This window comes from Pogoniulus pusillus, chromosome 1, assembly GCF_015220805.1.
Source record: "Pogoniulus pusillus isolate bPogPus1 chromosome 1, bPogPus1.pri, whole genome shotgun sequence".
Classification (NCBI taxonomy): domain Eukaryota; kingdom Metazoa; phylum Chordata; class Aves; order Piciformes; family Lybiidae; genus Pogoniulus; species Pogoniulus pusillus.
In genome coordinates this window covers 41,503,253-41,515,283 of record NC_087264.1, presented here as the reverse complement: position 1 = coordinate 41,515,283, position 12,031 = coordinate 41,503,253, and the positions used below count along the sequence as shown (strand labels likewise).

Sequence of the window (12,031 nt, the reverse complement as noted above, 5' to 3'; positions counted from 1 at the left end):
TCCACCACACGACACTGTGTGAACTAACTTCTATATACAACAAGTGAATGTTTTTGGTTATTATCCTCTTCCTCCACCTACACTGTATTTGCTACTCTGCCAAATGTTAAATGGCTGGAGGAGAAATCATCATTCTGAAGTGTCTGGAAAGTGCTCAAGCAAGAGTGGGTGCTACCACAAAGAAGTTTCACAATAAGACAGATCCACTGCATAGCAGATGGGAATATTCTGATTACACAAATATTTGACTAGGAACTTCTGTGCTTTCCAATGCATTCATCTCACCTCCACCATATCAAACTGGCCAACATAGCAGCAGAAGCATTTGCCTCTGTTACTTATGATGGTGCTCCTGTTACTTGTTCACATGCTATCCATATATGTGACTAATCCATTTGTCACAGACAGAAGGAAAGACTGGAATCAAGTCATGTTGTGTGGTCATGCCATACTCAGTGTATGCCTTGAGATACACTAATAAATGCACTTCAGTTACTGATAAATGGCTACTTTGCCTGACGTAAAGACAACCTCAACAAGCAGACACAGGCTTGTAGATACCCTGCATGCATTCCTCAGGACATTCAAGTGACAGGCCTTCCATTTTTGAGGATACTTTTCTTCTGTTGAAAGGGGATTAGGGAACTTAAATACAGCAAGCAACAAAACAAAGCATAGAGTAGATCTCACTACTTGAGAAGGAACATGAGAGAAGGAGCAGGCACCAGGAGAGAGGTGGCTTATGTAGCACCGACTAGGAAATATGCTGAAGCCATGCAGGCTGGGATAAGCTACAGGCAGCAATGGCCAGCAGGAAAAGGTGGGATGGAAGCCAAAGAAGGGTGAGTAGGAAGATGTAGGGCAAGGTGTATGTAAGCAGCAGAGAAGAGAAGGCAGTTCTTCGAAAGTCCAAGTCAAAGGACTGAGGTCTGACAGAACAGGTCAGTGACAAGAAACCAGAGGGAGCAAGGGACAGACAGATGAAAATGAGGGTAGTGCAGTGACTGGGAGGGGTGGCAAAGGATCTGTGAAACTGTGACTGGAAGGGAAAGTCTGTCTGGCTCCATATAATGTCTAGTGGGAGAGAAGTGTCCAAGAAACAATCATTTTATTAAGATGTGGTTTTCACTACAGAAAGTCTGAAAGCCCCCATGTTCAGCAAATACCTTTCTTCATTAACAGCAACTTCAGCACAGCCTGAATCCTGCAGCATGGCAATGGCCTCTATACTGCAACTCCAAAGTGCTCGGCTCAGAAGAGGGAGGCAGAGAAAGGAGGGGGACGTTGTGGGAGTGAGAGGAGGTTTAACAAAGAATCACTTTAGCAGAAACTCCTGAGTAATGACTCTGCTCCAGGCCAAGAATAACATCAGCTCAATGTCAGCAATTAGAAGAGGGCTCAGCCAAGCCCCATGGCCAGCTTCAGCCTCCTCGCAAGCACAAGTCAGCTTACAGCCCTTTCCTGAGCTCATGAGCAGCCACAGCTGCCCACTCAGAGCCACTTGGATAGAGATGAAAGGAGGACCTCCTGCTCAGGGCAAGAAGACTGTAGAGAGGGAATTTAGGGACAGAAAGTGCATGGCTAAGTGAGGGCCTTAAAAGAAGTTCAAGAAACAAAGGCAAAATGGCCTGTCCTTCAAGATGCTCCCAGAAAAGGATGAGGGCAATTTGCCTGGAACCTACTCTTAAGAACCCTGACCAGTGACTCATCTGCTTCACAGGAGTGCGAGTGGGTGTTCAGACCTCTTCGTGTTAGCTCTGTTCATGGTTTTGCTGGAATCAAATCCTGCCAAACTGCCTAGGAAATAGCTCCTTCCTAATGGAGACCAGTTTCTTCTGAGTGAAGATTTGTTCACCCAAAGGTCTTTTGGGTATCACTCAGAAGAAAGAACACCCCTCTCTCTCTCTCTCTAATAACAAAAAAATGGTAATGAAGGCTTTTGTGAACTCATTGTAACCTTGGAAGATACCCCAAGCAGGATGTAAATGCTCTTTCAGACACAGTGGTCCACCCATGGCATCTAGGCATCATCTGGAACAACAATAATGCAAATCTTTTTTCATGTTTTCTCTAGCTCTTGGACACTTAGCCCATCTTTTCTCCTTGCAACTGTAACAAAGGAGTCATGCATCCATCAGATTGTGCCATGCAAAGCAATTAAACCAGACCTTAAATGTAGCTACAACAAAATGTGTAGGAGGCCTGGAGAAGATTTTCAAGATTGCAGAGAAAACTTTCAGCTGGCATTACGGTCAGTGAAGGCTCCTCTACAGAATGAAGATTCTCCTAAGATTCTCTTACACTGTAGTGCGTAAGATGACAGGAGGAGGAGAACTTAGTCAAGATGTAGCCCTGATGGGATCTGTTTGCCACACAGTTGTCAACACAATTTCAAGACCCCATGTTTAGAAAGACTGAAATTCAACAGTGACCAAGTCTGAAGTACTACCCAAGGAGAATTCCATTTAAAGCAGGAATGAAGACTGTAGGCAGTTCTAAGGTCAACTGAGACACTAAAAGGGGATGTCCTGAACTGGTGCAGAAAAGCAAGCAGCAGCATGCTAACAACCAAATAGAGGAGGATGCCAGTGCAGTGGAAGAAGCCACTGGGAAGTACCGCACTAAAATGCTGCAGGTATCTTGTTGCAGCCCATTTGAAGAGCTACTTCCTTCACAAAAGCTGTACCATACATACTAGTTCTGGTTGGCTCTTCACATCTAAGACTCAGTCACAACTGCTACAGCCCAGGCAGGATTTTTCTCTTGGTTACCTGGTTCCGGGCTTGGCTTTTCTCCAACAGCTGGTGTGCCTGAAGTTTCTGCTGCTCAAGCCGCTGCACAGCAAAATGGAGCTGATAATTGGGATGTGCCAGTGGACTTCGTGTCACTTTGTTGTAGATGCTGTCCTCCGTTTCTCCTTCCCTGGCAAAATGATGATTCTCAGTAGCCCTGAGAAGAGAAGATCCATCATGCTTTCACTACTGTGCATGTCAGGAGGCTTGCTTACAAGGCACTGCTGCTTCCTGAAAATAAAAATCCCTTTAATACTTAGCCAGCTGTGCACTTGTGCCTGCGGCTGCAGCAAGTGCAACAACCAGCCTGAGGTGCCGTGAGCCAACTGCTCTCTTGCTAAGGAGATTCTTGAATTCCAGGCTGAGACTACATTAGTGGATGTCACATCGTGCTCGAGGAGAACAAAGGAGAAACCCTACACTGGAGCACGTCTGTGGCTGATTGAAGAGGCAGAGTTGCAGCATGAGAAGAGCCAAGGATTCCCATCACTAATGAGACACATATTTGGATTTATAGAGATTTTGCTAATACACTAACACAAGGCCTACACCAAGCACACACACTGCAGTGAGAGCAGGAGAGAAGACAGACATGCAGTACAATATCCACAAATAAGATAAAGGACTCGTAGCAAGAGGCTGAATCCTTACAATCCTTACAATCCACAAAGAGAGAAGTGAAGATACAGAATCACAGAATGGTTTAGGTAGGAAGGGACCTCAAGGATCATCCAGTTCCAATCCCCCCACCATAGACAGGACACTGCCCACTAGAACAGGTCACTCAAGGCCTCATCCAGTCTGGCCTTGAACACCTCCAGGGAAGGAGTATCCACAACCTCCCTGGGCAACCTGTTCCAGTGTTTCACCACCCTCACTATAAAGAGCTTCCTCCTAATACCTAGTTTAAATCTCCCCTCTTCCAGTTTAAACCCATTACTCCTCATCCTGTCATTACACGACCTTGTAAATAGGCCCTCCTCAACCTTCAGATACTGGAAGGCACTACAAGGTCTCCTTGAAGCCTTCTCTTCTCCATGCTGGAGAGCCCCAACTCTTGTAGCCTGTCCTCATAGGAGAGATGCTCCAGCCCTCTGATCATCCAACAGTTCACTGTCTTTCTTGTGTTAGGAGCTCCACAACTGCACATAGTACTCCAGGTGGGGGATGACAAGAGTAGAGAAAAGGGGGAGAATCCCCTGATGGCTATGCTTCTCTTGATGTAGCCCAGGACACAGCTGCTGTCTGGGCTGTGTGGTGTGCACTCTGCCAGCTCATGTTGAGCTTTCCATCAACCACGACCCCCAGCTCCTTTTCCTCAAGTCTGCTCTTCAGCCATTTGCCACCCAGCCTGTATTTGTGCTCAGGATTGCACCGACCCAGGTGCAGGACCTTACACTTGGCCTTGTTGAATGTCATGAGGTTGGCCTGGGCCCTCCTCTCCAGCCTGTCCAGGTCCCTCTGAATGGCATTCCTGCCCTCCAGCAAGTCAACTGCTTATTTCTTTTTATTGTTCAAGTAATGCAAACCTTTCCTAGAGAAGAAAAGGCCTCTTGCAAAGAGGCTGGAGCTCTTTCAACCGAGGCTTATGTGGTGGGAGTTCAGCTGTGGTCTGCAACATAAATACCAACAGGAGCTCACTGGCTTGCTTTGAAGTTTGCAAGCTTTGGCAAGATGGCAGTTCTGACACACTTCTAAACAAGGCCAAGGGGCTTTGCAAAGAGCAGGTGGCCAACTGACAGGACCACAGGGTGTCTTGAAGAGTCTACAATGGCTTAGCAACTCATACATCCTGTGCACACAGGACAGGATGCCAGAAGATCCAGAGTCCTGACGCTGTCTAATAAAACCTTCAAAAGCCTCAGTGCCTGAGCTTCCCAAGTTTCTGCTGATCTCTGTCATATTTCTTTCAGCCACTCTTTCCAAATATTTCCTTTGGATACTCAGGGCAGACTTCTCTTGTATTTCTTATGCATAAGTAACTGGGATAGAAGAGGTATTTGGTGTCTTTTACATTTCATGCTGCGATTTGGAGTGTAGGTCAGTTTTGGCAAGGCAGTTAACTGTAATCTCCTTGCTTCAGGATCCTACCAAAACCTACAAGCTTGATTTTTGAACATATCACAGCTTCTCTTCAGTGTGTTCCCCACAAGCTTCATTACCACAACAAACTCCTGAAATATTCAGAAGAACACTGCTAACAAGGCCAGAAGCAGCTGCCAGCCCTATGTACTCTTACACAAAAATAAGCTACTGCATCCCTTTCAAAGAAAATTGAAGACAAAGACTCTCCGTTCTCAGCTCCTCAGCAACAGAGGAGTAAGACGATCCAGTGGAAAAGGAATTCAGCTGCCAGCATCTCCATGCTGCATCCTCTGGGCCTCCTCCTGCTTGGAGCATCACTGCTACTGTTGCTTAAGACTGATTTGCTGTAGGCAGCCTTTTCTAGACCTATGAATCCTCCCCATGCTTCCTCAGACCTTTGCTTCCAATGTATCCCAGTGCAACACTGGGGAAATCATTCTCACTTCCCGCTCTCTTCTGCTGCAAGATTCTGAGTCCTTCATCTCTTTTCCTTCTATCAGAGCTTGGAAAAAATTGACAACTGTAATGTTGCTGAGAGTATCCAGGCCTTAAAAAAGTTGCTTAGGTCTGAAACCTACAGGTTCCCTTACAGACATTGGGAATAAACCCAAGAACACTATTATGCTACCATATAAACCAAAACTGTATACAGAGCACAGTTCTAATCCCTATTCCTCCTCTCTTCTCAAAAAGCATATATGAAAACTGGAAAAAGTACAGAGAAATGCTCTAGAGATGACCAGCTATATATTAAGGAATGACTGAGTAAATAAGGACTCTTCGGCTTGGAAAAAGGACAAGTGAAAGTAAACACAAAAAATACCTCTGAAGTTGTGAGCTTCAGGAAGAAGGAGAATAGCAAAAAATTACTCACCTCTCATGATATGAGACACAGGAAAAACTAAATGAAGTCATTGGATGGGCAGGTTAAAAGAAACATTAGGAGGTAGTAGTTTTCTTGTAACACCTAACTAGCCTGTATATGGCTTCTTGCTATGAGAAGTTAAGGATGACAAACATCTACAGGTGTTCAGAAAATATTAGACAAACTCATAGTAGCAAGACTCACTACCACCAGAAAAATCACTGAGTGCCAGAGAGTACTGGGGAAGTATCATCACCCCATAACATCACCTAATGCTCTTCCCACAGCATCTTCCACAGGCTGCTGACATTTAACACAGGTAATCCATCTAGTCAGTGAAAATGAAACCAGTATTGTTTATGCATCAATGGTCTGAAACTAAATCTGTCTCAGTCAGAAGTTAGATAATTCAGTCAAGCACTCTTTAAGGTATTCACTCAAATTACATGATTAATTCTAGAAACTAAATGTCTGCTCCAACTTCTCTCACAGCTACCTCCGGATCAGAACCTGCAATGCATAAAATTTATCTTTTGATCCAGAAGAATGCTTGGAAAGCTAGAGACTGAGTGATTTCTAAAACACAAAAGTCAAGCTGAAATGGAGGAGATAAAAATGATATTAAGGAAAATTCCACTGCTGATAGCCACATAGGCTTTATGCCACAGAGGTGATGTACACCAACTGCAGTCTGTAGTACTGTGAGGACCACTAACTGATTGGGAAACCTTCAGCATCACTTCCTCAACCTTCATTTCTTTTGAGGTATCTGACAAAGGATTAACTATTATGGAAAAAAAAAAATGGGCCAATGGTCCAGTTTTCAAAAACACACTGGGATTGTAGCCTTGCTCCAACTTTTATCCGCTTCAGTGAACTCTCAAATACTTTCATTTGGTTCCTAACCTGTTTTATTCCACTTCTTCTGTTTTAATCACTATGATTAAAACAGAACTGTATTTATGAAATACATTTATGAACTATGGGCCCAAATAAATGTAGGATATTGTGCTAGTTTGAAGCAGGCTAGAATATTTTGATGAGAAAAAGTAGATAATTGGCTGTGAAAGGAAAACAGTGGTGATGTCTCCTTCCCTCAGAGTCTCGCTGAAGAAGAATGTAAACATTAGGTAACACTCAGGCCATTTTGTCTTCACTTTCTGGCTGGCTTCAGACTGAGCTACATCTTCCTAACCTCACTGCCACTAACCTTGCTTCTTAACCTCTTGGCTGAACCTCTTTTCTTCCTAGGACTGGGGTAAGGTTGAGAGGGGCAGGGGGAAGGTGCAGGGGTGGTTGAGAGTCCCTCCTGGGGACTCAGGTTTCTGGGAGGGGAGTTGTGTTTCTGTATTACCTTTACCTTGTATATTTCTGTATATAATTGTATATACTGTAAATATCTGCTTGTATATTGTGCTAGCTGTAAATAAATAGCTTCATTTATATTCCCAGAGCCCATCTGAGTTAGCTGAGTGTTTCTTAAAGTGGGGGGGGTGGGGTGGGGTAACAGCCAAACCACTACAGATATAATATAGGCACCATAAAGCTTGGTAGCCAGGAAAACACTCTTAAAAACATGTTATTAACACTTTAGGAAGAGCTAACTTGAAAAGAGCAAACAAACCCACAAAATCTCTAGCTAACATTTTCTTGCAACATAGACAATCTTGCACACAAAACCCTTCAGTTCCAAGACTACCTTCTTCATGTGATGCAGCATAACAGCACTAGTTTCTAGACATCATGTTGAAGATACCCTTGCTTGCTAAATTTTACTCTTCTGGCCTGCAGAATCTTTCTGGATTGAACATGCTTCTGTTAATTTCCATGGGTTTTGCTTCTCTATAGATGGAAATCAATAGAAAATTATTGCACATGATTTCAACCTGTTATAAGAGAAGCACTAAGTATTTGAAAACAGAAAGCCTGCATATTTGCGAGTCTTGAGATCACTTTCATAGAGATGTTTCTTCTGAAGTTTGGGAAAGTCCTTATTTAAAGTGTTACCAAGCTGCTAATGCTACATCTAAGGCAGAGTTTGCCTTAGTATAGAACAAGTCTTATTGTCTGACTATACACTGCTGCCAGAGACATGCCCCAGCTATCAGCCTATTTGCCATGCTTACAGGAATGCATCATGGTGCAGCTCCTGCTCTCAGTCTTTGAGGGTCAGAAGACTTATAGAAGTATGACAGCACCTTTGCACCTTCCCAGAAGTTAGCTCTTCTGCTTCAGGAATTCTACAATACTCAGCACAATAATGAAGGCTGTGAAAAAAGCTGTAGAGGACCTCATAATTTCACAGATGCCAGACTCCATGTGGTAAAAAAAAAAAAAACAACAAACCAACCAACAAGCCCCCAACCTATATAAATAGCCCAAACTCAAGGAAAAGCTTTTTCAGAACTCACACCATTTAAAGCAAAGTCAAAAATAACCAGAAACTCCCCATATCTCTAATGGAAACGAGGATCACAGTGTCACTAATCACAGACTTGCTCGCTTTCAATCCAGTATTATTGCTTGAACACTAACAACTGACTGAATATTCATTTGCTGACACGAAAAGATGACAGACACAGGCAGAGATGCCCACATACACAAATGGGAAATAGAAATTCCCGCCTGTGCCACCAGAAGAGATTGAATTTCATTCTGTCAGCTAGGCTGCTTGTGAGCAACCTTCTCACAGCTTGCTCAGAATTATTTATGAGTTACTTAGTTTAGAGACCTGGCTGGGATTCAGGCCTTCACTATGCACAGGAAATCTCAGCTTTGGCATTATGGCCCATCCTTTGTAAGCACGATTCTGTCCTTCCAGCAGCTCTTAAGGCCACTCAATATTTTTGGCAAGAAACCCAATGTATTCCTTTCTTTCAACTGTAGTTTTCATAAAGTCTGGGCCAGAATTCCTTCTTCCTCTTCACTGACAGCATTAAGACCCCACTGCTGAAGCTTTTTGCATCACAAAATATATAGGTTTGCTTCTGAGACCAATTTCAAGAGATTTCCATGCTATTACCATGTCAACCCAGCCTAGAAGTGCTGGAACATCATGCATTCATCTCAAGGTTTTCTGGTTCCAAATTCCCTTTCTATTCTAGTTCCCACTTCCAGTTAATTATCTCTTGTTCTGATGTAAGCAGCCCTTATGCAATCAACTACCTACACCTGTACTAAGAACTGATGCTGGTGTACTAAAATACTAAACTTTCACAAAATATGAATACATTTGTCAAGTGACTACAGAAAATAAAATAAATGTGTCAATGAAATCCTGTCTCTGTACAGAAAGGATGTGTCTATAAGCTCCTAGAAGACAGGAGTGTGGGCTTCTGTTCTCACTTCTGACAGATTTGAAGGGAATACCAAGAACTGAAGCTGTAGACAAGACGAGACTACAGAACAGCACTCACTGAGACTCCTATAGTTACAAAGATCTATCTGACACAGCAAACTCATACTAAAAGTGATCCTGGTAACTACTACTAATAGCCCACATAGCATCCACCATTCCCAAGTAACTCATCCAAACACCTGACAAAGCAGGGTCTACTGCAACACCACAGCTGCTGGGAGGAGTAATACCAGACAACAGATGACAACTGCAGATGACAGGGAAAAGAAAAGTCTTTACAAGTGAAACTAGGAGAAAGTAATCAGGGGAGGGCAGTGCAAGAGTAGAAGAGATTCAGAATATAATTTCTTAATGCACAGTCTGGATATAAATTTGGTTTAAGGCCTCCAATGTTTCCAAAAACATTTAAGGATTTTTAAGTATCATAAACATTTCAGAGAGAACTTCCATTTGTGTTTCAGCTGAAGCCTGCTTCCAATAGCACATCTGGACACTTGTTTGATACCAACTCCTGTGTGGCAAGGAAAAATACCAGTTTATGAAGTACACTGATTCTCCCCATACAAGCACATTTGAAAAGTGCCTCCACCTCACTGAAAGGCAAGGCAAAATAGGCTTAAATTACTTGTGAAAATTAAGCTTCACATTCTTTTGCTCCATATTTAATCCTGCTTAGTTTGTGAAAACTGAAAGAATCACAGTGGAAGCCAGTATAGCTGGAGGTGCAGCCTCATTTTAAATGAGGAAACAAGCCAACAATGAAAGTATTTTGCATTCTTTTCTGCAAATGTGGAGCTAAGGATGAACAAGGGCCATTGCTGGCAATAAGGGAACCTAGTGCATTTCTAAATCAGTGCTCCCACCTTGTTGTGGATTGCAATACAACCCCGAGCAGCAGTTTGTTTTCCACAGGGCACTGAGGTGGTATGACATGTCCAAGAAGCTTTCTGTATGAAGCCCTGGTGGGGACCAGCTGCTAGGAAGTAGTCAGCATAGTAACTAATGATTCTGTCTAGTGTGGCAGTTCCTAGCATCCTGCTGACTTATGTTCAAGCCCTCAAAAAAACAGAGAACATTTACTTTGGTATGCTACACGCTTCTTCCATTCCTAACAATGGGCCTGGATTGGGCCTGGCTGTGGAGCAAGGATAAACACAGTGGGACAAAGCCCAGGATGCTGGGGGCCTGGCAGAGACACAAGACTGTCAGGCCTCTCACAGAGCTGCTTGCCTCAAGGCCTTTCTTTGTCTTTTCTCCCTCTTTCCTTCTCCTCAGCTTCAAAAGCAATAAATTTAGAATTGAAAAACAAAGCAACAAGTCTTTGGGAATGATTTGCTTCTGGACACTGCTGTTATCAGGAGTGTCTATGAAAGAGTGACTCTGGTCCAGTTTAGCCAGCATGAGCCCATGTTTTAGTGTTTAGATCTACAACTCTGGCTGCTGGAACACGCAAGCCTCTAAACCATGCAGCAACAGTGGTATCTGTATTACAAAGGCAAAGAAAGGTAGCTTTCCAAAAAAGACAGAGGTGAACAAAGCCCTTTGTAATACCTCCAAAAGAGCTCTGCCTGGGAAATTTGAGATCTTCTGGAGGCACAAGGAGCTGTCCAGAACTCACCATGGTGCAGGTAAGACAGAAAAGGGGCAGGAAGCAGCTGGCTTCTATAAAATAAAGATGCCATCACCTGACCTGCAATCTGATTTTGAGCTCTGCAAGAGAAGCCAAGGAAAAGCTTTTAAAGTTAATGAGCAGCCTGTCAAGGCTGCATCAGCCCAATAAATGTGTGCAACTACATTGTGAATTCAAATCCAGTTCAAAGCAACAAATACAATTTCCCATGGTGAAGGTGTTGCAGAGATGTAAGAGTTTCTGTCCCCGACCATTAATCAAACTTTCCCTTCTTAGTGATGAGGCACAGATGGAGGCAGATTGTAGTATCTTCGGCCTTAATTCTTCGTCTCTCCGCTGCCCCTGCAGCTCAAGCTATTTTTACCTCTCACCATGAATACCTTTATGCCATGAGGCAACAGAAGATGTACAAGGTCCATATGAGAATCCTGGGAACTGAGTTTAAGTAAAGAACATGAAAGTTCTGTGAATTTAACTACAATTTCCAGATCCATTCACAGGTTAACTGTCATAGCTACTAGAGGCAAAATTCAAGCATCCCAGGACATTTTTATGTGCCTAATTATTAGCATATGCCAGGAGTCCCCCTCTGCTATTCTCACAGTTCCTCTTTCAACTGACAGAGCTGATGCTGTTTCAAGAGTTTTATTCAAAACCAAGGATGTGTGCAAAAGCAACCCAACTCATCTCCTTGCAATGCAAGATTAGCCCGTGTCATCCATGTGTCACACACTCAGCTGCACAGGCAGGTGTCAAGAATTCTTCCTTCTGGCCTTTCTGGCCTTTCCCCACTTTATCAGTATTTGGGGCTAGGCAAATCCTCAAAATTGGGCACATTATTCCAGACACACATGCACAATAGCTAAGCAGGGAAAACCCACTGCCTTCTTGCTCCTTCATTCTAGATGTTCTATCAGATTTTATGGGCTTCCTTCCTTTCTGGTCTGTGCTGTGGTATAGTTCATTTCCCGCTCTCTGGTTTCTGAAAATGATTCCTGCTATTTCCCTGACACTGAGAAAGCTGGGGTTTGGTGCAAAAATATTTTCTTATAACAAGGCAATGGAGTGATTACTCAGTTGTGCTGCAGATGAGGAATTAAGCACATTTTAGGTGCTGGGTCTCCATATATAGGCAAGGTCATGAGTGTACGTTAGAAATTAGGTGCATTGAAACAACCTTGTGATAGACACGCAGGGGAAGGGAAAAGTGAGATTATGGAGCACAGGAAGACCTTCACAGGCAAAGTCTAATCTACTTTGACTATTCCTGCATTTAGCTAGCATTATCACACTCTTACTTT

At 43.3% G+C, this 12,031-nt stretch overlaps 1 protein-coding gene across 12 annotated transcripts in view; it reads right to left on the bottom strand.

Annotated features, from left to right (window-relative positions):
• TTLL5 (tubulin tyrosine ligase like 5) overlaps positions 1–12,031 on the bottom strand; it is a 140,937-nt gene that overhangs the window by 26,697 nt on the left and 102,209 nt on the right. For 9 of the 12 annotated variants that reach the window (XR_010303751.1, XR_010303753.1, XR_010303752.1 and 6 more), the window contains exon 31: positions 2,772–2,949. The exons of 2 other annotated variants lie outside the window; for them this stretch is intronic. Coding sequence is in view for 6 of the 10 variants with exons in the window: in XM_064150040.1 (XP_064006110.1) it covers positions 2,772–2,949 (178 nt within the window). In the remaining 4 variants the exon portion in view is untranslated. Of the gene's footprint in view, positions 1–2,771; positions 2,950–12,031 lie in introns of those variants that run through there. One more of the 12 variants, XR_010303756.1, reaches the window with a different exon arrangement.